Genomic DNA, 23,813 nt, shown 5'->3' with positions numbered 1-23,813 from the left:
TGATCATTTTTTGGGCCTTCCTCTGACACCGCCTAGTATATAAGTCATGGATGTCAGGAAGCTTGGCCCTAGTGATGTACTGGGCCATACGGTCAAGATGCCAAGCAGTTGCCATACTAGGATGCTCTTACATTTACATTTAAGTCATTTAGCAGACGCTCTTATCCAGAGCGACTTACAAATTGGAAAGTTCATACATATTCATCGTGGTCCCCCCGTGGGGAATGAACCCACAACCCTGGCGTTGCAAGCGCCATGCTCTACCAACTGAGCCACACGGGACCTCTTGATGGTGCAGCTGTAGAACTTTTTGAGGATCTGGGGACCCATACCAAATCTTTCCAGTCTCCTGAACTGTCTTGGTGTGTTTGGCAGTGGGCGCGGAATGTAACATGTAATAACAGCGGTCTGCAGGTAGATCCTTTTTTGTGAACAAAATGTGTAATTCACACTCTGACCTGTGAATGGCAGCGATACGCAACAAAGCGTCTAGTATACCGGAAGACCACACGAAGAAGAAGAAGAGCTCATAAACAGGAGCCATTTTAACATCTTTCTCAGACGGCGCCAAACTACACAGAGGTGAGTAGAGATCCACCCAATTCTAATAATTAGCGGGGGAAACATAGGCCTACTAAAATTGCATTGTTAATTTCGACCCTGCAATTTGCGTTCCTATGGGAAGTTATTGTCTTTGACAAATACTTGCTAGCCAAAGTTAGCTAGCTCTGCAATTTAGACAAGCTAACGTTTACTCGTCGATTAAGGAGAATAGATTAACGTTAGCCTTTTATTAACGTTACTCGACCCCATTTCGCATGTAACTTGTCCTTCAACCTTACTCTATTTTGAATGACAGTTTTTACTCGTATTTTCACTATTTGACGTTACAGCTGGATGGTATTTCAAAGTCGATCTAAAAGCAACGTTAACCAGCAACGTCAGTTACTACATTCCCTACAAAATGGCCGTTCGCTACAGTACTGTTAATGCACGCTGCTAGCTAGCAAACCGTCACCTACGTTAGCTGGCTAAGATTTTGCACTGCGTGGCAAGTAATGTTACTTACTGCCGCTGTTTAGTTAACTTTAACTACCCTTTAATACGCTAGTTTACGTTGCAGGATGGGCAATATCTGGGCCATGTGTACCGAGTGGCTTGAAATGGCTAATTTGACTGGTTTGGCCTGCTAACGTTGGCTAACTGGTCTGGCTTTGTTTGGGACTGGGAGCTGTGGGTGTTTGTCTAGCGTCGCTATCTAGTTAGTTAATCGCCATCTTTGATAATTTCCAACATTCCAGTGTAACTAGCTAGTTGGCCAGCTAAATTATACATTATGCGTAGCTAACTTTACTGCACGGGTTAAAACATGGCTACTCCACGCATTTGAAAACGAACCGATGGGTGGAAGAAAATGGCGTTCTATCGCTTAAAATGTATGGCATCGTGGTGCCATCCGCATGTGAAAGCCAGTTGGTGCTTTTCTAAGTTTTTTTTTTACAGGACTTTGTCACATTCTTCAAACAGCGAGCATGTGTTGCCATGCTCAGATTTATGAACTGTTTGTAGGTCTTACTCTTAAATTATTCCCTTCTAGATAATCCAAGATGTCTGACGAAGGGAAGCTTTTTGTTGGAGGATTGTGTTTTGACACCGATGAAACTTCACTGGAAGAGGCGTTTTCAAAATATGGAAACATTGCTAAAGGTATGTTGGATCCAGATCGGGGATTTTTATGCCATTGTCATCTTTGGGCGGGCCGAAAAAGAAAAAAAGAGCGAGTACAATCGGGATGGAAAAAAACATGTGAAATTAAATGACTAAACTGGACCTATATATATTTAAATCTGATAACAATCACCAATATAGCTAGTCAGTGAATTTAATTCCAAAACCAATGAATTTCAGTATTCATTTTATACTTGCGCAAAATGACACATTAGCCATGGCAAAATGCATTATAGCCGGAAATGTGGTGTTAATGGTTCAAAGATGACTTTGGGTCTGGTGTTATATATACTTTGTGTTCAATGTTATAGAACAGCTTCCGTGGAACACAAAACATTTTAATTCATGAGAATGTTCAGCATTTACCATTGCTGAGATCTTATTTTCAAGTGATGGAAAAGGTTGTGGACAGTTAAATGACAACCCCCCCCAATCACATTTTGTCCAATATCTTAAGATTCGGTTGTGCATATAATGAAATTCAGGGTGATGGAACACAGATTATTCGAATAAAATATACTTATGAAATTAATATGCGTATTAGCAGTACATGAGGAATTACAGTAATTTAAGCTCAGTTTTAAATTATGGTGGCCATAATCACAAATCTTAATGCTTTTTATGTGAAATGATTTGTAACAATTTCTGTAATTACTTTGTATACTGTTTAAAGAATAATAATAAATCCAACCAATGTCTGTTTAATGCAAAAAATAATTGATGTTAAATGCATGTAAAAACAAATGTTTCCTGGTCTTATCTGATATAGGTGAGACACTCCAGAACACATTTCCTTTTAAGAAACATCTGTTCCATGTAATGAATCTGTTATTCAATGTGTTTGTATGGGCAAATAGTAGTAAGGTCAAGCATTTTCCATTAAATTGATTTGTTTTCTCGTCTTATTCTAAATCAAATGGCTAAATGATCCTTGGTATGACTTGCAAATAATTCCATATAATTTAGAACTCTTTCCCCTGCCATAGTATGATGGGTTAAGCTAGATATGTTTTGCATGGGCTGCTTCTCAATCTGCTGATATCGCCCTTCTGCGGTGAAGGGTGGCAGCGCTAGAGCTGGTTTTGTCAGACCGTGAGATTCTAAAAATTGGTCTTCTCACAATCGTATGTAGTGTCCAAACGCTTTGGCCTACAAACTACTGACTAATCAATTAAAAGATGTCACGAACACATTGGTGTCTGAAGTGGGTACAGCCTCTATTGCTGACTTCCGTCTTTAGCGTCTCACCGGTTTTGGATGCACACTAATATACCTCATTGGAAAGTTGAGACACTCGAGAACACAATGGTGCTCTGTTTTGCTCTGGTGCCCACAAGCCTCGTCTGAAAGTCCCTGCTATCAGTCTTACGATAAATGAAGTGTAAGGATTTTAGTGCCTACAATAAAGCAATAAATGCATGTGAAAATTGATGTTTTTCCTGTTCCATTTTATAGCCACTAGACACTTAATTCAATGACCGAAATAAACGTTTGAAATATTTTCCATCCAAGGATGACTGTGAAATGCCCTCAGGACCAAACTACTTAGCAATATGTCACTAGTATTAGTACCAATTTTGCAGGTTTCACAAAAAGGGTTGTCCCACAGTTCAACCTTAGCAGGACACTTGCTGTTCATTTGGGCTCATAACATACATTTCATGAAGTACAGTATTGATACTTTTAGACATGGCTAACTACTGCATGTGTTAAATATTTATGCATTTTGATGCCTACGTTGGAATGTAGAGAGACTAGATTTGTTTACTGCTGTTTGTAGAATTCTCGCATAACGTCAGTGTCTCGTCACCCAACATTTACACCTGAGAAATTCTCTCGGCGCCATAACAGAATGTATATAATTGCAGGAAACAAGCTGAGAATCTGCTTGTGGCAAAAATGGTTGGTTTAAATGTAACGACAAAATTCAATTGTCGCTGACCGCTCCCCCTTTGAGCCAGAAAACACCCATCTGTTTCTACCTGTGCAGTCTAGAGTGGACTTTGGCCATATTGTAAACTGACTCTGGCCAGTTTACAATTGGCTCATTCATCCCCTTCTCCCCTGTAACTATTCCCCAGGCTGTTCCTGTAAATGAGAACGTGTTCTCAGTCAACTTACCTGGTAAAATAACGGATAAAAAAATTAAACTGTCAATATTGAGTGGGTGGTTGACGTTTTGTTTTTCAGTCGACGTTGTCAGAGACCGTGAGACGCAGAGATCCAGGGGTTTCGGCTTTGTGACTTTTGAAAACCCTGAAGATGCCAAAGACGCAATGGCTGCAATGAATGGCAAGGTGAGGGGATGGTTTCCCAGACACATGCATATCTTTGACTGACGTAAATCATTGGTATTATAGATTCCCCNCCCCTGTTTAGTCGGTCGATGGCAGGATGATTCGTGTGGATGAAGCTGGCAAGTCAGGAGGAAGATCTGACCGCGGTGGTGGCTTCAGGGGTGGTTCTGGTGGCTTCAGGGGCGGATCTGGCGGCTTCAGAGGAGGCAGAGGAAGAGGTAAGTGGTTAGCGTCCATTTGCTCCATGTCACACCCCTCCTTTTTAGTGTTTAACTTGCTCCAAGGTGAAGGTCCTTTGACTGAAATCCTCTTAATTTTGTCCTAGGTGGTGGAGGTTATAGTGGGGGAGAAAGAAGCTATGGTGGGGACCGCAGCTATGGTGGGGACCGCAGCTATGGCGGGGACCGCAGCTATGGGGGTGGCGGGGACCGCAGCTATGGGGGTGGCTACAGGAGTGGTGGTGGTGGTGGAGGAGGATACTCCTCTGGGGGTGGCAGCGGAGGTTACAGAGAGGCCAGGTAAGAATGTTGCATAGTTTAGTTCTCTAAGTACTAAGTGATCAGTCCTTGTTTTAATAACATAGGATTTAAGCTACAGAAGTTATTTCTAGGATAATCGTGTACCTGAGCCGACATGTATTTTCCTTGGTTTCTGTTAACCGGCTTTCATTTGTCCCCCTTTTTAGGAGTGGAGGAGAAGGTGGTTATGGTGGGCGCTCTGGGGGATCCTACAGAGACAGCTATGACAGCTATGGTAAGTATAATGATGTAGCCTAGTTGTTGCCATGATCTCACTGTTAGTACGAACTAGAAATGTTTAGGAGGAACTGGACATGATTGCATAGACTCCCAGAACGACCCCTGTAAGACTTTGTTGCTCAGAAACCGAAAGCTTGTGCCCTCTTGGATTAGTATGTTAAAATACTCATGTCTGCTCAAAGAATCAAATATTTCTTTGAAACGATGGATATCCAGCCCTCTACCACACTATCCAAAAGCAGAAAGACATTCCTAGATTTTTTTCACTCAGTTTCCTTTTGAAGAGGCATAGGTTCTTTCAATGCCCTTGTCCTGGTGCTTTCCTGTTGCAATGATAACTGTGGCACAAAATATAAATAGGCTCTAGTCTACTGTGAGAAATGTCAGAATGCTGCAGTGCCTTTACACTTGTGCCTACTTCTTGTCCTCAGCTACACACGAGTAAAAACAAAAACAAACTTCCTGATTGCAAGATCGTCCCATCGCTGGCTGTTTTTTTAAAGATGCGCTCTTCGAAGACTTTTTTTTTTCTGTTTGTGGTATCTGGTTCTAGTGTTTTCTTTAACAAATCAGCATCTTTAGTCCTTTTTTATCGTGTTGAAAGTATTCTTCAGGATCTCTGTCCTCATGGCAGTAACTGAAATCCTGTAGCATTTAATTACTGTAAGCCTTGATGCTCAGTAAGGGTCTGAGTACCTTAAGCTCAATATGCCCTCCTGTTGCAGGGAGAATGCACTGGGAGAATCAAATTTGATAATTTTATAAAAATGCCTTTGTTTGCAATTAAACCTGTTTCTACTGTTGAATCGTAACCTGTTCAACACAGCCTGATAGCTTCTAAGACAAATTCAAACTTGACGATGTTCCTGCTCAATCGAAAGACTCAAATATCAGTAGCGACATGTTTCCATTTAATCTCATTTTAACTGGAGTTGTAGTGAATTCTGGTCTTTAAAAAATTAGATCTATGAAATTTACACTAGAAGCTGGAAAAGCTGTGATTGTGCTCTAAAGACATTTTGCTCCTTCAGTTCTGTAATGCATTCCTTTAGTGTAGCAAGGTAGGAATGCTAAGTGGGAGCACTGGTTTCCAGCAGACCGCCTTGATATTGCTAAAGATTTGTCAATACTCGGTATCCAAAGAGTGAATTACTTTGACTGGTGAACCTACTTCAGCTCTTTGAGCTGTATATTAGGTGTTAGTTGCAGCCTTCTGCAGTTGGCCTAAGGTACTTTGCTCTTTGCAAACATGTGCATAATATGCTGATGGACTGAACGTTCACTCTCAATGTTACTTCAAGGATATGTGCTCTCTGTTCTGTTAACCAACACCTAAGATTTTTTTGTATATCCTGGCTTCATGAAGCCTATTAAACAACTCCGTTGAAAATGCTCTGATTTATTGTGCCTTCAAAGAACTATAGCCTGTTCACTAAGCCAGCTGAATGTTATGTAATGTTAGTGGTAGTGAGGGATTTAGTAAGTGGGTTGAGCGAAATGATGGCATAGTCTGCTGGAAAGCAGGATTTCATTTTGAAAGGGTGGCTGGGTGTAAGTCTCATTTAGGAATATTGGGAGGTCCTCTGAATTAATACTCAGAACATGCTAAAGGGTCTACCCTGATGCTGAAGCTAGTCAATGTACGGGGGGCTGGGGGTATTGAAGCAGAATAGAAATGAAATGTCATCCTGGTGCTGGCACTGGTTCTTTTATAACGCTTCATTGCGCCCAAGAGCTCTACTATCGTTTTGGAAATCAACAAAGTCCTTGGAGAATGAAGTGTTGTGCCTACCGACATGTGAATCCTCTCTGGTGAATGCTGCTCTCTTGGCTAGTTCATAAGTGGATATAGGCCAGTAATGTGAGGTAACGACTTTTGCTCTCCTGTTCGCATCCCTCAAACAGTTCTCATTTTGATGTCCATCTTATCTACCTTCAACTTTGCCCAAGCACCGCTGTCACTTCCTCAGGCCCTAGATGTTACTGTTCAATACCCAGAGTTGCATGAGAACGTCCAGTAAAGTATCCAGTTTTTGGAGAAACGTTTCACCCTGTCCCCCATTAGACCGAGGGGACTACTAGAGCCTCTGAAAAAAAACATTGAGCTTTTGCAAATTCCATGAGCAGTCATTGCTAAAGTATCCCTAGTGTAAAACACAATATTCTCCTACGTTTGATCCATCTGTGAAACCAGTGTTTTGTACTGTTCTCCCAGTGATTGCAAAGTTGTCTTCATCTTAAATTCTAGACTCACCTTTTTCTTGTCAAGTGTATCACTATGTACAGTTTAGTATAAATGTCTAGCTTTCAAAACTTGTGGTTAATATTGTCTAATGCTAAAAGTTAATGCTGTTCAACACATCTAGTTCTTTGCTAGGTTGATATTGATAAGCAAATGCATGCCTTGTCATTGTTGCCCTCAAGCTGTACTCAAAACTAATTACCCTTCTCGTTACACGATCAGGTTAAGCGTTGGATGTGAGCAACTAACTCGAGGCCTGACTGCGACTGGTTCCTGCCGATGCTTTCTAGGTGGGTGTTTTCTGGCATGGCATGTGTACTGAATACCTTGCCGCTGAATTCATAGGCCCTGTTTTGTGTTCCCCCTTCAATATGAAATCACTGAATGGATTGGTGAAAGCAGTGTTGTGGAACCCTACTTTCATCTGTCCTTTAGGCAGGTAGCTTATCACTGTAAAAAGGGTTTTTGAATTTATTAAATCAGTTCATGTTCAATCCTTAAATCTATTAATCTAAGTAACCTAATAAAAAAATCCTGATCAAAATCTGAGCTAAAGAGCAGGTGTTTGCTTTTCGGGTCTGGTGGAAGGTTGAGCTATCATGAGATGTCCTGAATCTGTTTTCGCAAACATCTGTAGCATCTGAACGGTTTGGCCTACAAACTATAAAGACCAGTCTATGGACAGGGGAGACTCAAACACTTCTCTTTTGCCCTATGGCCCTCACAAATGAATTGAAGTATGGAGGGTGTGTTACTCTGCACAGGTGTGGCTAATGCCTGACAGAATTACGCCCGGATAGGTATTTTGTGTTTCAGTTAACTCACTTGACAACATGGCATGCAACCATTGGTTGATGCATGCGTAGTCTGAGCAGGGGAACACTACCATAGGCTACAGCCATTTGGACGCATGAACGTGTATTAAATCGTTTACAACCTACATTGTCCTCAGGTCAAATTTTTGTGCAGTTGCGTCTGTCGAAAGATGGACTGTTTAAGGGGCTTTAAGTCAGACCACGGTCTCTTGTCATTCATCCGGCAATGGATAACTCCCATTGGAGAGAAACCTTGCAGCAAGGTCTACAAATCACCTTGAATAATAGATAATTACTCATTAGTTGTAGTTCAGATGCACGGACTTGACATTTTGTGGACCAGCCTTAATTATTAGCAGTAGCATATACTCTGCATGGTACAACTGACTTGGTTTACAAATCTATCAGTGCTATGTACAAAAATCCTGTCATTTACTGTTTCTTCTCGTGCTAATTGTGACTTCTATTCCAGATTCAGCACAGGATGGCTTGCCCTGAAATGGCAAACTGCTCCTTGGGAGGTCGCTACCAGGAGAGATCTTGAAGGCTGAATTAGATGTGCTGCTGAACTGGACCTGGGGCGTGTTCAGCAGGATGCAGCGTCTTTGAATGATGCGATGGAAATATGCCATGTAGAACAAACATTACACTGACAAGTATAGTAAGGAATCCTGTCTGCTTTATTCATGGCATTTCTATCTGCTTTGTTAGACGTTTGGCACCTGACCGTGGCCCTGACTTTAAGACCAGCCTTAAAATGGGATTGGAAATCAAATCTGGTACTAACATGCACAATACTGTCATTTTGCATGCTAATTAAATGCTGTATGCAGTTGCGTGTATTCATGGAAGCCAGGCTACAGAAGAAATAAAATTCAAAAAACACATTTTAGTCTGTTTCAAATTGTTTCTTCAATTCCCCAGAAGTTGACTGTATTACAGGAGAAAGCATCGAGCGAGCTAAACACCGCCTCTCTATGCGTAGGTTATCTGATGCTGTCTGGTCCAAATGAGTATGACATTGTTGCTGCCTGTAACTAGCTAACGTTGCCCATGAATGGAAGCTAGGCGAGTAAGAATTTTAGCCAGGTAGCCCAGAACATAAGTGTGTACTACATGACATGGTGAGACTGCTTCGTCAACATAGTAAAGGGTGGCCCTGTCGTTTCTCTACAAGTAGGGTGAGTTGACGTTTTTTACTTGCATGAACACGCGTGCGGACAATCAGAACCATGGACAGCCACATTTGGCTTACGTTGATTGGACAATTTTTGGGGGGATGTCTTGTCACTAGACTAAGCAGAGGTGCTTTGATGATAAAAAATGGTGCTGGAATAGGAGGCAGTGCCTGTTTTCTTTGCGACTTGAGGAACTCGGGTTCTAAATCTGTTTTAGTTGTCTGAAATGAAGTTGCTTAACCATGCTGTAGGTGATGTTAGTGTACATGCAATATGCTCTGGACTTCACTGGACAGAGGTTGCTATGTGGTTTTGTGATTAAACAAAGATGTAGTTGAATTTATTCTGCAGCTGTCTTCTCAGCCTTTAGGCAAGGCATATGAATTAACAGGTTATCGAGCAAACACACTTATCACAACACAGGTTGTGGTTTTAACCACACACTGCTACTGGCTGTATGTAACAAGAAACAACATGTGATACCTGTATTACCAGTATACATAACTGACATTTTTTGGTGTTGAAGTCATCAAATTAACTTAGTTGGTCAACAATTTTTTTTAGAACGTTTTGCTTCTCTGTCTTTATTATTTTGTACAAAGTGTGCAAAACAAGATACTCTGGTATATTTGTTATAGGACATTCCTTTAATGTCAACATTTAGCTATGTTGTAGTACAGGACACTAAGATCTAACACTTGTTTTTTGAGGACCTGATGTTGGGAACAACTAAATGATTTGACCTTCATTGAACCAAAAAATGCATCGACTTAAATGAGCCCACGGCACGGGCAGTTATACTTTTGTTTTTACTTATCAGTCTAGTTGATGCTACAACTTAACATGCATGAGTTCGCGACCATTGACTGATTAAAAGCAAATCGAGTTGAGTTGATATGTTGGGTCAGATAGCGTTTATCTACTTAATATTAATCAGATGGGCGTAATCGCAAAGGTCTCAAAAATACATAAACCAGGAGGCCCCGCAACACATTCGTTCCCATCTACTGCAGTTCGGTTGGAAGAGTATCACGGTTTTGTCGGCGGTAAGAGTGTAATAGCCTTTTGTGTTTAAGCTTTTAATTTAGGGACAGTAACAAGATGGTGTCGCGGTAAATTAGGGTCTGACACCCGAGAAGTCTGGACGTGGCTATATATGTAACTAGCAGTTAGCCTACGATAACATTCTCATGATTGTAAATTTAATTCAAAGTCAATGTATGGACAATTATATTGTGGTGGCATGCGAAAGTCCCCCTTCCTTGCATTCCTCGTTAAAGCAAGGCAATCCCAACCATTTTACTCTGCGAGCGCGCTCACTAGTCGATGCAATGACGCAGTGATGGCTGGCTACCAGGGGCTCCCATTACATTACGATAGCACTATTGTAAAGGCCGTTGTGGTTTAGCTGGACAATGTTGAACAAAGGGAGTTGAATCTAGCTAGGCATAGTACACATGGGGGCGGGGAACTGCATTGTGTACATACACCAGTTGGCTAGTTTACGGATTCAAATAAAAATCGCACCACGGTCATCCGCTTGTCCAGCGAGGCGTGCTTTTTGAGAGAACGCACATTTCATTGGCTAGGTAGCTCACTAGCTACCGTAAGGTTGCGCTTTAGCTACGGTATATTGGAAAGGGAAGACAGCACAACTAGCTTGTTACCGGGGGCAGGATGATCTTGGGCCTTTCCGACGTAAACCCCCATACGCGTTTGTGCTTCTTGCTCGACTATCTCAAACTCTTTGCTAGGATCTCGCTGATTTTTTTTTTTTTTTCGCAATACAAAATACTTTTTTTTTATCAAGCCATCAACTGTTAGCTTGAATTACATTTTATTACTGCGTGTATTTGCACCATTGCAAGAACAGAACATGAACAGGTGTTTGAATCCAAAATAACCTGCTACTAGTTAACAATCTGAACCACTGCATCCATAATACACATGTTATCCCCTTCTACAGTGGTTAAAAGGAAGGATGTCTGACGAAGGGAAGCTTTTTGTGGGTGGCCTGAGCTTTGACACTAATGAACAGTCATTAGAAGATGTGTTCTCCAAATATGGGCAAATATCTGAAGGTAACTAACTGTTGGATATTGGGTGCAAGTAATTCTTTATTTTGGCATGTGGTCTGCTATTTGAACATGCTTTGAATGTCTATGGTCTAACTTTAAAAAATAAAAAATCCTCTGTCTAGTTGTTGTAATTAAAGACAGGGAAACTCAGAGGTCCAGGGGCTTTGGTTTCGTCACCTTTGAGAACCCGGATGAGGCCAAGGATGCTATGCTGGCCATGAACGGCAAGGTGACAAATGAAACCTAAACTCTGCCCTGGAACACAACTCTTTGACTGTGCAATGATGATATTAATGGTGTATTATCTTCCCCCCCAACCTTATGTGTCAGTCACTTGACGGCAGACAGATCCGTGTCGACCAGGCTGGCAAGTCTGGTGGTGGTGGTGGCAGGTCCGGAGGTGGATTCCGAGGGGGCTCGTCGGGTGGCAGAGGGGGAGGAGGATACTTCCGTGGAGGCAGAGGTGGTGGTGGTGGAAGAGGTGGGCGTGGCTTCTCACGTGGCAAGTTTGTTGTTTTCTATCCTCCAGCATCCAGTTTCCCTCCCATGTTTGCCTTGGAGTGACTGACAGACACCCCAGTCCCAACCCTACAAAGATGTCCTCACACCTTCGCTAGCCTGGGATTCTGTGACTTGCAGAACTAACCAGAAGTAGTCAGTGCGTGCACCCCGTGCTCTGACCCTCCCCTCTGGTCCCTCATCCTTAATAACCACTCCTATCCCACTGGGCAAAAATGGGTTGAATTAACGTTGTTTCCTCATAAAATAATAATTGTTGAATCAATGTAGAAAACTGATTGGATTTGAAAAAAGTAATCAACCTGGATTTTGTCATTTTTTAAAAACCTAAATCCAATGACATGGTGAATTGTTTGTTGTTGTTGATTTTATATTAGTTAACTTCTCTGCGCTACGGATCCCTTTAGCGGGATCATTTTCCTAAACAACCGCTGAATTGCAGGGCGCAAAATATTACTAAAAATATTTATAATTATGCAATCACAAGTGAAATATACCAAAACACAACTTAGCTTGTTGTTAATCCACCTATCGTGTCAGATTTTGAAAATATGCTTTGCAGCGAAAGCAATCCAAGCTTTTGTGAGTGTATCAATCAATGCTAGAACAGCTAGCCCCAAATTAGCATGGTCACGAAAGTCAGAAAAGCAATACAATTAATCGCTTACCTTTGATAATCTTCGGATGTTTGCACTCACGAGACTCCCAGTTACACAATAAATTTTCTTTTTGTTCGATAAATATTACTTTTATAACAAAACGCCATTTGGTTTGCGCGTTATGTTTAGAAAACCAAAGCCTCGTTCCGTTTGACGAAAATTCCAAAAAGTATCCGTAATGTTCGTAGAAACATGTCAAATGTTTTTTATAATCAATCCTCAGGTTGTTTTTTAACAAACATAATCGATAATATTTCGACCGTAACCTATTCAATAAAAGAGAGAAAGAAAATGGAGAGCTACCCCTCTCGCGCGCAGGAACTAATCAAAGGACACCTGACTACTTTTGAAAAATCTCGCTCATTTTTCAAAATAAAAGCCTGAAACTATGTCTAAAGCCTGGTTGATACCCCTTTAAATGGAAGAAAGACGGGCAAGGAAACACAGATAAAAAAATAAAATCACTTCCGGGTCAGGTTTTCGCCTGCAGAATCAGTTTTGTTATACTCACAGACAATATTTTGTCAATTTTGGAAACTTTGGAGTGTTTTCTATCTTTCTAATTATATGCATATTCTACGATCTGGACCTGAGAAATAGTCCGTTTACCTTGGGAACGTTATTTAAAATAAAAAAAATCTGACCCCTAGCGTCAAGAGGTTAAAACTTCTTATGGCTGCAATCCCGCTAACGGGATGATATGACAACAGCCAGTGAAAGTGCAGGGCGCCAAATTAAAAAAACAGAAATCTCATAATTAAAATTCCTCAGACATACATGTGTCTTATACCATTTTAAAGGTAATCTTGTTGTTAATCCCACCAAAGTGTCCGATTTCAAATATGCTTTTCAGCGAAAGCACTACAAACGATTATGTTAGGTCACACCAAACCACAATAAGCACAGCCAATTTCCCAGCGAAAGATAGCAGTCACAAAAAGCAGAAATATGGCTCAAATTAATCACTAACCTTTGATGATCTTCATCAGATGACACTCATAGGACTTCGTTACACAATACATGCATGTTTTGTTTGATAAAGTTCATATTTATATAAAAAAAAATATTTACATTGGCGCGTTACATTCACAAGTTCCAGAAACATCCAGTGATAGTGCATAGCCACATCGTTTCAACAGAAATATTCATCATAAATGTAGATGATAATACAAGTTATACACATGGAATTATAGATATACCTCTTCTTAACGCAACCGCTGTGTCAGATTTAAAAAAAACTTTACGGAAAAAGCAAACCATGCAATAATCTGAGACGGAGCTCAGAACAATAGTAAAATTAGCCGCCATGTTGGAGTCAACAGAAACCAGAAAATACATGATAAATGTTTCCTTACCTTTGATGAACTTCATCAGAATGCAGTCCTAGGAATCCCAGGTCCACAATAAATGCTTAATTTGTTCGATAATGTCCGTTATTTATGTCCAATTAGCTACTTTGGTTAGCGCGTTTGGTAAACAATTCCAAAGTCACAAAGCGCGTCCACTATAATGTGACGAAATGTCCAAAAGTTCCGTAACAGTCAGTAGAAACATGTCAAACGATGTATTGAATCAATCTTTAGAATGTTGTTAACATACATCTTGAATAACGTTCCAACCAGAGAATTACATTGACTTCAGTTGAGCGATGGAACGGAGCTGCCTCTCACGTGAACGCGCGTGTTCAATGTGTGGTCACCTCATGGCAGTGGGGAATCATTCCTGTCTCCTTCACATTAGAGTCATCAGACAAAGTTCTATTGACTGTTGACATCTAGTGGAAGCCGTAGGAAGTGAAAACTCATCCATATCTCGCTGTAATTTCAATGGGAGCTTGGTTGAAAATCTACCAGCCTCAGAAAAAATCCAAACAGGAAGTTGGAACTTCTCAGGTTTTTGCCTGCCATATGAGTTCTGTTATACTCACAGACATAATTCAAACAGTTTTAGAAACTTCAGAGTGTTTTCTATCCAATACTAATAATAATATGCATATATTAGCAACTATGACTGAGGAGCAGGCCGTTTACTCTGGGCACCTCTGTGCACCTTTCATCCAAGCTACTCAATACTGCCCCTGCAGCCATAAGAAGTTAACAACTCAACCTACTGTAAGTCAAAACTAGATGTTGAACTTACGCCTGTGCCCAGTGGGATGTCCTCGTGTCTTGTTTTTGTTTTGCAGTGACTGTTGCAGTTATCTGGTAGCTATAGAGGTTTGATTGAACCATCTCTTAGCCTAGTGATTGCATGTGAACACTAAAGTGTCCAATATTCTCTTATCAACTAATTGAACCATAATATGAATACATGTCTGCTTTTAGTCCACCTTGAGGCAGCTGTTGACCACAGGTTCTATTACAGGTGGTGGGGAGCGGGGGTATGGCGGTGGACGTTACGACAACAGAAGTGGCGGCTCATACGGATCAGACCGAGGCTACTACAACAAAGACAGGTGAATGATACACCACCTCGGATACATAGACGTTACATTTGCATATACATATCTATGTTAGACAATCGCTAGAATTTGAAAAGACAGGATAGATTCTATAAATTAATCTTAACACATTTCAAGAAGCTTATGTGCCTATTTTTGATAGTAAGCAAGCACTTTTAGGAATAATGTTTTTTAAATTTGATATTACTCAACTGCTCATCCTTTTCTTGTTTACTGATGTACATTTCTTCTGCCCACAGAGCGCAAGGAGGAGGATACGGAGATCGTTCTGGAGGTTCGTACAGAGACAGCTACGATAGCTATGGTGAGGCTTCTTATAAGCTTACACAAGTGTAGGGAGTCAGGATAGGTGGCCAATCCGGTGCCTGGACAGCCACATCACTGCAAGCTGCCATAGATATGTATTCGGCAAATCGACACCAGAGCCGTGGCAAGTCCTTGACCTGTATAGCAGCTGGATGGACTCCACCCAGACTGGGTTTGCCCCCTCTATGGTGTTGTGCCAACCGATGGATGAAAATATCTGTTAAAGTAATGAAATAAGTAATTTTCTCAATGTATGAAGCTTTCCTTTAGTCATATGTAATGGAGAAACGGGTTCCCTATTCCCATTCTTGCCTCACCATATTAAGAAATACACCCTCCCAAGTTACACTTTTGTCTTTCACAATATGCGCTATATAATTAATCTTAAAGAAGGGTTGCAAATGAACCCAGTGGTGGGTTCACTGGGCATTTCCCACAAACAAATGCCCTACCTGGTTAGTATTGTAAAATGAGTCATTGGTGCTCATTAAAGGTATGCAGTATATGAAAGACCCAAGATGCCACTTCAGCTCAGCATCCATTCCTTTAGGGAGCAGCAGTGGAAGAGAGGGTCTGCAGATGGACCTTAGTGTACTTGTTTCCCTCCTTGTTGGAGAGCCTGGGACCTCGTCATTAACCACTGGGCTTTCTCTTCTCTGAACAGGCGGTGCTGTTCTCAGTGGTGCACAGTGAGGCTGCCTCCTGTAGTTGAAATATGTTGACCTGAAGAAACAATATGTTGAAGCCCCAGTTTAGCACTGCAAAAAGCCAAGGTAGGCTCTCGGTCTGCAACCGTCTTGGCGCAAACTGTCAGGGGTTATAGCATTAGCTCTCTACTTCCTGCTTTTCTTGTCATAAACTTTTTCTGTCTTGCAGCAGCTTGTTTGTAGAGGTATATTTTACTTTGCTTCTTTGCCTTGCAGTACTAGGATCTGCATACACAGTGGAGCCAGTCACCTTTCTGGTTGACGTAATCTGTTATTTGCAAGAGTAGGAGGACAATTGTCCTATCTGTCTGCTCTTGTTTAGTACTTCCAACATTTTTTCTGTCCATGGAATATACCAAGGTAATATTGCTTTTGTGGAGCGACTGGGTTTGCTGAATGGAAACAATGAGTTTATACTCGGATGGCCTGCCTTCAGATGTTTTTGTCACAGTGCCATTCACACCAGCATAAATTGCTACCAAATCTTAAGTATCTTGAAAAGGGATTAGCGTTCAGTAGCAGCAGGGCCCCTTTCGAAAAACAAGCCTCATACCTTCCACAGAATCATGGTAACCTGTGTGTTTTCCGACTTCCTCTACAGGTGACGAGGGCGGCTGGTAGGACGGAGGCGACCGGAAGCCTGTCGTCTGGGCCTGGCCCGGCATGGCCTGGTCCCAGCCCAGGGCCTGCTGCTCCGCAACACTTTAAATCTTCTGAAACCGACCATGTAGATAAGAGCAGTCCTGGATAAGTGCGGGGAGGGCTGGCTCGCACGCCGAGCCACCCACCACCGGTCTATTCCAAGTTTTTGTTTTTCAACTTTCTGATCCTCCTTATTTGTTATTGAAAACTGCAGAGAACAACTTTTTCATTTACAGTTTTTGTGGGTAGCTCGAAAGAGCAAGGCTCGTGCTGTATGCCGTTGCCTCACTTTGGGCCGTGCACGCAAAGAGGCACAACCTAAAAGACAAGGAATATATCTTGGATAGATAATGGTAACGCTTTTGTAGTTTTAACTCTGCTTTGTAACAAAGTACAAAAATGCTTGCACTTATTTTGTTTATGATTGACTGTTTTGCCAACTAATAATGGTGATGAGCCTGAATGAGGTAAATGCACACAAAGGTCTGAAAACATCACCACCATGTCTGCGCTGTTCTTCCTGATTGAGAGAGGAGAGTATGAGTAGAGACGTTCTCTAATCGACTGGGCTGTGGGTAGGATCGCTGTGGGTTCCGGTAAATGAGAACCTGCTCATTGGTTTTCTGGAGCACTGACCTGTTGCTTGACTGTCCGGTCTATGGCAGGTTCTTGTCTAATTTATTTTGGTTTCTGAGAATGGTTTTTATTTTATTAGCTGCACATTTTTAAATAAGCAAATTTTTTTTGTGTGTATCTGAGTCACAATGGTTTCAAGTACACACAGCGTTCAATTAATGTGAAGCGGGACAGTTCTACTACTTGCAAGCTCTTTTCAACAAACATACTTTCTATGAGGATACAAATGGAGTGATTTCACAACTGTTCTCGTCATAGCATCAGATTGGTTTTGTATTAGATTTTTTTAAGCGTTCTGTATCTTCATGGTTGTATTTTTCCTATATAAAACATTTATAAATCTGTTGCTGGTTTGGACAGGTTTCATTACATAGGCATATCCATATTCTAGTCATCTGCAAGTGTTTAAAAAAAAAAGAGGTGACTTAATAGCTATACACTCAGTGGCTAGTTCATTATGTAAACCACCCCATTCACTATCTGTAAGAGCGAACCATTTTCGTGAGTCAAGTGGCTGCGGCTTGCTATATATAGCAGGCATTGTACCTAATAAACTGACCACTGAATACTTGAGATTCTATTGAAAGGAGTATCTGGGTAGAAGTGTATGTGTATAGATATACAGTGGGGGGAACAAGTATTTGATACACTGCCGATTTTGCAGGTTTTCCTACTTACAAAGCATGTAGAGGTCTGTAATTTTTATCATAGGTACACTTCAACTGTGAGAGACGGAATCTAAAACAAAAATCCTGAAAATCACATTGTATGATTTTTAAGTAATTCATTTGCATTTTATTGCATGACATAAGTATTTGATACATCAGAAAAAGCAGAACTTAATATTTGGTACAGAAACCTGTTTGCAATTACAGAGATCATACGTTTCCTGTAGTCTTGACCAGGTTTGCACACACTGCAGCAGGGATTTTGGCCCACTCCTCCATACAGACCTCCTCCAGATCCTTCAGGTTCGGGGCTGTCGCTGGGCAATACGGACTTCAGCTCCCCCAAAGATTCTATTGGTTCAGGTCTGGAGACTGGCTAGGCCACTCCAGGACCTTGAGATGCTTCTTACGGACCACTCCTTAGTTGCCCTGGCTGTGTGTTTCGGTCGTTGTCATGCTGGAAACCCAGCCACGACCCATCTACAATGCTTACTGAGGGAAGGAGTTGTTGGCCAAGATCTCCCGATACATTGCCCATCCATCCTCCCCTCATACGTGCAGTCGTCCTGTTCCCTTTGCAGAAAAGTATCCCAAAGAATGATGGTTCCACCTCCATGCTTCACGGTTGGATGTTCTTGGGTTTTACTCATCCTTCTTTTTCCTCCAAACACGGCGAGTGGAGTTTAGACCAAAAAGCTCTATTTTGTTCTCATCAGATCACATGACCTTCTCCCATTCCTCCTCTGGATCATCCAGATGGTCATTGGCAAACTTCAGACGGCCTTGACATGCGCTGGCTTGAGCAGGGACCTTGCGTGCGCTGCAGGATTTTAATCCATGACGGCTTAGTGTTACTAATGGTTTCTTTGAGACTGTGGGTCCCAGCTCTCTTCAGGTCATTGACCAGTCCTGTCCGTGTAGTTCTGGCTGATCCCTCACCTTCCTCATGAGGTGACATCTTGCATGGAGCCCCAGACCGAGGGTGATTGACCGTCATCTATTACTTTCCATTTTCTATAATTGCGCCAACAGTTGTTGCCTTCTCACCAAGCTGCTTGCCTATTGTCCTGTAGCCCATCCCAGCTGTTGCAGGTCTACAATTGTATCCCTGATGTCCTTACACAGCTCTCTGGTCTTGGCTATTGTGGAGAGGTTGGAGTCTGTTTGATTGAATGTGGACAGGGTTCTTTTTATACAGGTAACGAGTTCAAACAAGTGCAGTTAATACAGTAATGAGTGGAGAACAGGAGGCTTCTTAAAGAAAAACAACAGGTCTGTGAGAGCCGGAATTCTTACTGGTTGGTAGTGTATCAAATACTTATGTCATGCAATAAAATGCAAATTAATTACTTAAAAAATCATACAATGTGATTTTCGGATTTTTGTTTTAGATTCCGTCTCTCACAGTGTGAAGTTACCTTATGATAAAAATTACAACCTCTACTATGCTTTGAAGTAGGAAAACCTGCAAAATCGGCAGTGTATCAAATACTTGTTCTCCCCACTGTATATACACTGCTCAAAAAAATTAAGGGAACACTTAAACAACACGATGTAACTCCAAGTCAATCACACTCTGTGAAATCAAACTGTCCACTTAGGAGCAACACTGATTGACAAACATTTCACATCTGTGCAAATGGAATACAAAGTGAGATTATAGGCAATTAGCAAACACCCCCACTAAAGAGTGGTTCTACATGGTGACCACAGACCACTTCTCAGTTCCTATGCTTTCCTGGCTGATGTTTTGGTCACTTTTGAATGCCTGGCGTGCTTTCACTTCTAGTGGTAGCATGAGACGGAGTCTACAACCCACCACAAGTGGCTCAGGTAGTGCAGCTCATCCAGGATCGGCACATCAATGCGAGTTGTGGCAAGAAGGGTTTGCTGTGTCTGTCAGCGTAGTGTCCAGAGCATGGAGGCGCTACCAGGAACAGGCCAGTCCATCAGAGACGTGGAGGAGGCCGTAGGAGGCAACAACCCAGCAGCAGGACCGCTACCTCTGCCTTTGTCAAGGAGGAGCAGTGGAGCACTGCCAGAGCCCTGCAAAATGACCTCCAGCAGGCCACAAATGTGGCATGTGTCTGCTCAAACGGTCAGAGAACAGACTCCATGAGGGTGGTAATGAGGGCCCGACGTCCACAGGTGGGTGTGCTTACAGCCCAACACCGTGCAGACGTTAGGCATTTGCCCAGAGAACACCAAGATTGGCAAATTCGCCACTGGCGCCCTGTGCTCTTCACAGATGAAAGCAGGTTCACACTGAGCACATGTGACAGACGTGACAGAGTCTGGAGACGCCGTGGAGAACGTTCTGCTGCCGCAACATCCTCCAGCCATGACCGGTTTGGCGGTGGCAGTCATGGTGTGGTGGCATTTCTTTGGGCCGCACAGCCCTCCATGTGCTCGCCAGAGGTAGCCTGACTGCCATTAGGTACCGAGATGAGAATCCTCAGACCCCTGTTGAGACCATATGCTGGTGCGGTTGGCCCTGGGTTCCTCCTAATACAAGACAATGCTAGACCACATGTGGCTGGAGTGTGTCAGCAGTTCCTGCAAGAGGAAGGCTATTGATTCTATGGACTGGCCCGCCAGTCCCCAGACCTGAATCCAATTGAGCACATCTGGGACATCATGTCTCGCTTCCACTTCCACCACGACCACCTTGCATCCACAGACTGTCCAGGAGTTGGCGGATGCTTTAGTCCAGGTCTGGGAGGAGATCCATCAGGAGCATGCCCAGGCGTTGTAGGGAGGTCATACAGGCACGTGGAGGCCACACACACTACTGAGCCTCATTTTGACTTGTTTTAAGGACATTACATCAAAGTTGGATCAGCCTGTAGTGTGGTTTTCCACTTTAATTTTGAGTGTGACTCCAAATCCAGACCTCCATGGGTTGATACGTTTGATTTACATTGATCATTTTTGTGTGATTTTGTTGTCAGCACATTCAACTATGTAAAGAAAAAAGTATTTAATAAGAATATTTCATTCATTCAGATCTAGGATGTGTTATTTTAGTGTTCCCTTTATTTTTTTGAGCAGTGTATATATATATATTCATTTATTCAAGGTACTCACATGCTAATGAATAAATAGAAGTCATGCAAGCTATTGGAACATCCAGGCAAGAGTTTATTATTTTCTGGAAAGTCACGTGAAAAGTATCAGTTCACTGTTGGAGGGTTTATAAGCCATGCATGTATAAAACAATTCCAGCAGAGGGGGCTGTTGTCCTGTAATCCATTGCATGTGCAGACAAAACTACCCTGGAACTCAAGAGTATTCTGTCTACCTGAGGTCAGATCAAACCAATGATTCGCCTGTATTCAACTGATCTAGCCTGGCATGCCAGGGCTGATAATGGGGACAATATTATGTAGGTTTGGTTGGAATGCTATCATGCTCCATTGAACCACATTGATATTTTACTTTTCTTCTGTTGTATCTCTTCTGTTTGTCGCAGTATTGGCGATCTTATCGTTAGGCCTATGTAAAGTCACGAGAGAAGTTGCTTCCTTCATTTATTGCAATTAATTTTGCCCTTGGAATACATCCCAGACTGTTTTGAAGGTCCAATACGTTTTTTTAAATCTCAATATCAAATAATTTCTGGGTAACAATTAAAGGGATAATCCACCCCCAGAAATACAAATCACAAAACTCTTGTCAATTTGGTGAAAGCCTATGTTCTATCATTGGGTAAAATACAAATTTTCCCCATGATTTAACTTGTGGTCCATCTGTGAAATCAGGTGTATTTTAAAACCTCTAATATAATCTTTAAGATCAAATGGATACAAAACTATTTAAGAAATAAGGATTGCATTTGGAATATAATCCCTAATTTAATATTCCATCAGATTGGTGGTCTAGAATTCTTACTCAAATGCAACTTTGATGTGGGTAAAATCCCTATTAAGCTTGCTAACTTTAATAAACAAGTACTTCTAACTTGGAAACTCATGTACAAACACCATTTTTCCCCACATAGTTATACAATCTGGAGTAATAAAGAGATCAAAAACAATACTTTGTTTTTCCAGAACTCGTTTGACAGCATTATCTGGGTTAAACAATTATTGAATAATTTAGATTTTATTCTATATGATTATCCAGAATTCATGAGAACACACAATGTTATATTTACTCATGAGGAGTATCAAATTGCACCTTATTAGATATACTATATTTGCCAGACAACAACAAGACTTTGTTCCAGTTCACTTGTCCTAGGGCTGCATTCCATTCCATTCCATCCATTACAAGGTGAAAGAAGTATCATACAAACTCATTCATAGAATCTACCCTGTAAAGACCTTTATTATACACAGATTRAAAATAGCTATTGATAACAAATGTGTATTTTGTGGTTGTGACCCAGAAACTCTTGACCATTTATTTTGGGACTGTTCTTATGTCAGAAGACTTTGGAGTGAGTTAGATTTTATTTGAAAATAAACGACTATTAATGTTAATCTGAGAGACTCTGATATTATGTTTTGTTTTGATCCAAATGATATGGACCCTGATTTAACTTTCATTGTTAATTTGTTTATTTTTCATGGAAGATTCTTTATCCATAAAATGAAGTGGGCAGAGAACAAACCCCTCTTCACATTATTTAAGATAGAATTTAAATATTATTTTGAAATGATCAGTAAATGTAAAAGCAAAAAAGCAATACGCACCATAAAAGTGTTTGACAAATTGAACATGTATTCGATATGTAATAACCCTTGACTGTTATGTTTATGTGCTCTTATTTGTATATTTCTGTTTTTGTGTTCATAATAAAAAATCGAAATATATATATATTAATAAATACAAAAATGTAAAAATAAAAAAAACTGTGAAATCAGGAAATCGTGTAGGAATGCGTCATAGGTACATGGTTCTCTTCACTGGAAATAGAGGATAACATGCTATCACATTTCATAAAGCTTTTAAAACAATTACCTGCACTCCAGATCGCAAAATCAGCCAATATATAGTATGGGCATATGTGTCTAGAACACATCCATTTATATCATTATAACAAAGTATATATTTCGCTTAGATGTGCTCAATCAATTATTCAACTCAGTTTCTCCTTCAATTACCATCTCGCAATGCGTCTTGTATGTCTGTGGGAAACATGGGAAAGGCCATTGTTGCCATAGCAACTTCATCTGCCCTTGATCTGGGTGAAATAGACTCCTAAATTGATAGTGCAGTTTAGACGATTTTACAGCTAGCTAGTTAATTCACATGCTGATATTGACTTTGGTATTATACGTTTGCTAGCTAGCTACCCAGACAGCCCAGAGAGAAAATTGCACTGTGGGGTTTGTAGTGAATTTTTAGCAGATTTCAACAACGATTTTCACATGTTGCTACCAAGCTTATTATAATGAGAAAACGAAACATTTGTTCACCAAAAATATTGTTTTCACATATTAGTGTTATTTAACACTGTTAATCATAGGAATTTGTGGTTTGGGGTGGAGACCCTTTAAGTACCTGTTTTCAATTAAAATGGTCAAAAAAGAACAAAAATCGCATTCTTAGCAAATAACAGTTTCTCAAGCAAGAATTTTACTAGGACTGTCTGGGAGTCTGAGTGGGGAGGGGAAAACTAGCTGTTATTGGCAGAGAGGTTTGGAACTCTCTTATGGGTCTATTAACTGACTGATGTCACCAAGCAGGCTGAAATTCAGGCAGCCTTTTCAAACAACTCTCACACTAAAAGGGCATTATCATAATTTTCACAATTTCACAGTATTATTCTCTCTATTATTTATATATTTATATATTATCTCATAGTGTGGAAATATATATAAAACACAGGAAATCACGTTTTGGACTGCACTGGGCCTTTAATGTATTTTACATGGACTGTATGTTATTCAGATGTGCACAAGGGGGCAGTCTTGTTAAGATTTTTGGTATGCTCAATGTCTTTTACTGCTCATATATTTTCAATATAGCCTACTCCAAATCAGTAAGCATCTGCCAGAAATAATGTGATTGCCTCACTGTTGAAGGGACAACTTGATCAAAGCACCTCTTCTCAGTTTGCTCATATTGATATTCACAAAATAAATGTGTTCAATAACATCAACATCTCTACT

General features: G+C 41.0%; 2 protein-coding genes across 7 annotated transcripts; both read left to right on the top strand.

Moving 5' to 3' along the window:
- Positions 1 to 222: 222 nt before the first annotated feature.
- cirbpb (cold inducible RNA binding protein b) lies at positions 223 to 8,553 on the top strand. 4 transcript variants are annotated; one of them, XM_024004741.2, is made up of 8 exons: positions 223 to 582; positions 1,598 to 1,707; positions 3,919 to 4,025; positions 4,108 to 4,243; positions 4,351 to 4,543; positions 4,711 to 4,778; positions 7,248 to 7,315; positions 8,313 to 8,553. In XM_024004741.2, the coding sequence occupies exons 2-7, from the start codon at positions 1,608 to 1,610 to the stop codon at positions 7,250 to 7,252; spliced, it is 609 nt and encodes a 202-aa protein (XP_023860509.1). In that variant the 5' UTR covers positions 223 to 582; positions 1,598 to 1,607; the 3' UTR covers positions 7,253 to 7,315; positions 8,313 to 8,553. The 4 variants fall into 4 exon arrangements, with proteins under 4 accessions (XP_023860509.1, XP_023860508.1, XP_023860507.1 ...); XM_024004740.2 differs by lacking the exons at positions 7,248 to 7,315; positions 8,313 to 8,553 and adding an exon at positions 5,215 to 5,881; XM_024004739.2 differs by lacking the exons at positions 7,248 to 7,315; positions 8,313 to 8,553 and having other exon boundaries at positions 4,711 to 4,816.
- A 1,400-nt stretch (positions 8,554 to 9,953) lies between these two features.
- On the top strand, positions 9,954 to 16,887 carry LOC111975812 (cold-inducible RNA-binding protein B). Of its 3 annotated transcripts, none has more exons than XM_024004417.2 (7): positions 9,954 to 10,052; positions 10,985 to 11,099; positions 11,219 to 11,325; positions 11,427 to 11,577; positions 14,639 to 14,729; positions 14,975 to 15,009; positions 16,350 to 16,887. In XM_024004417.2, exons 2-7 carry the CDS (start codon positions 11,000 to 11,002, stop codon positions 16,367 to 16,369), a joined length of 504 nt encoding a protein of 167 aa, XP_023860185.1. In that variant the 5' UTR covers positions 9,954 to 10,052; positions 10,985 to 10,999; the 3' UTR covers positions 16,370 to 16,887. The 3 variants fall into 3 exon arrangements, with proteins under 3 accessions (XP_023860185.1, XP_070303634.1, XP_070303635.1); XM_070447533.1 differs by having other exon boundaries at positions 14,975 to 15,039; positions 16,350 to 16,748; XM_070447534.1 differs by having other exon boundaries at positions 9,982 to 10,064; positions 14,975 to 15,039; positions 16,350 to 16,748.
- Positions 16,888 to 23,813: the final 6,926 nt, after the last annotated feature.

This window comes from Salvelinus sp. IW2-2015, linkage group LG16, assembly GCF_002910315.2.
Source record: "Salvelinus sp. IW2-2015 linkage group LG16, ASM291031v2, whole genome shotgun sequence".
Classification (NCBI taxonomy): Eukaryota; Metazoa; Chordata; class Actinopteri; order Salmoniformes; family Salmonidae; genus Salvelinus; species Salvelinus sp. IW2-2015.
Note: the sequence above shows the minus strand (reverse complement) of the source record. Positions and strands in the feature narration are given on the sequence as shown.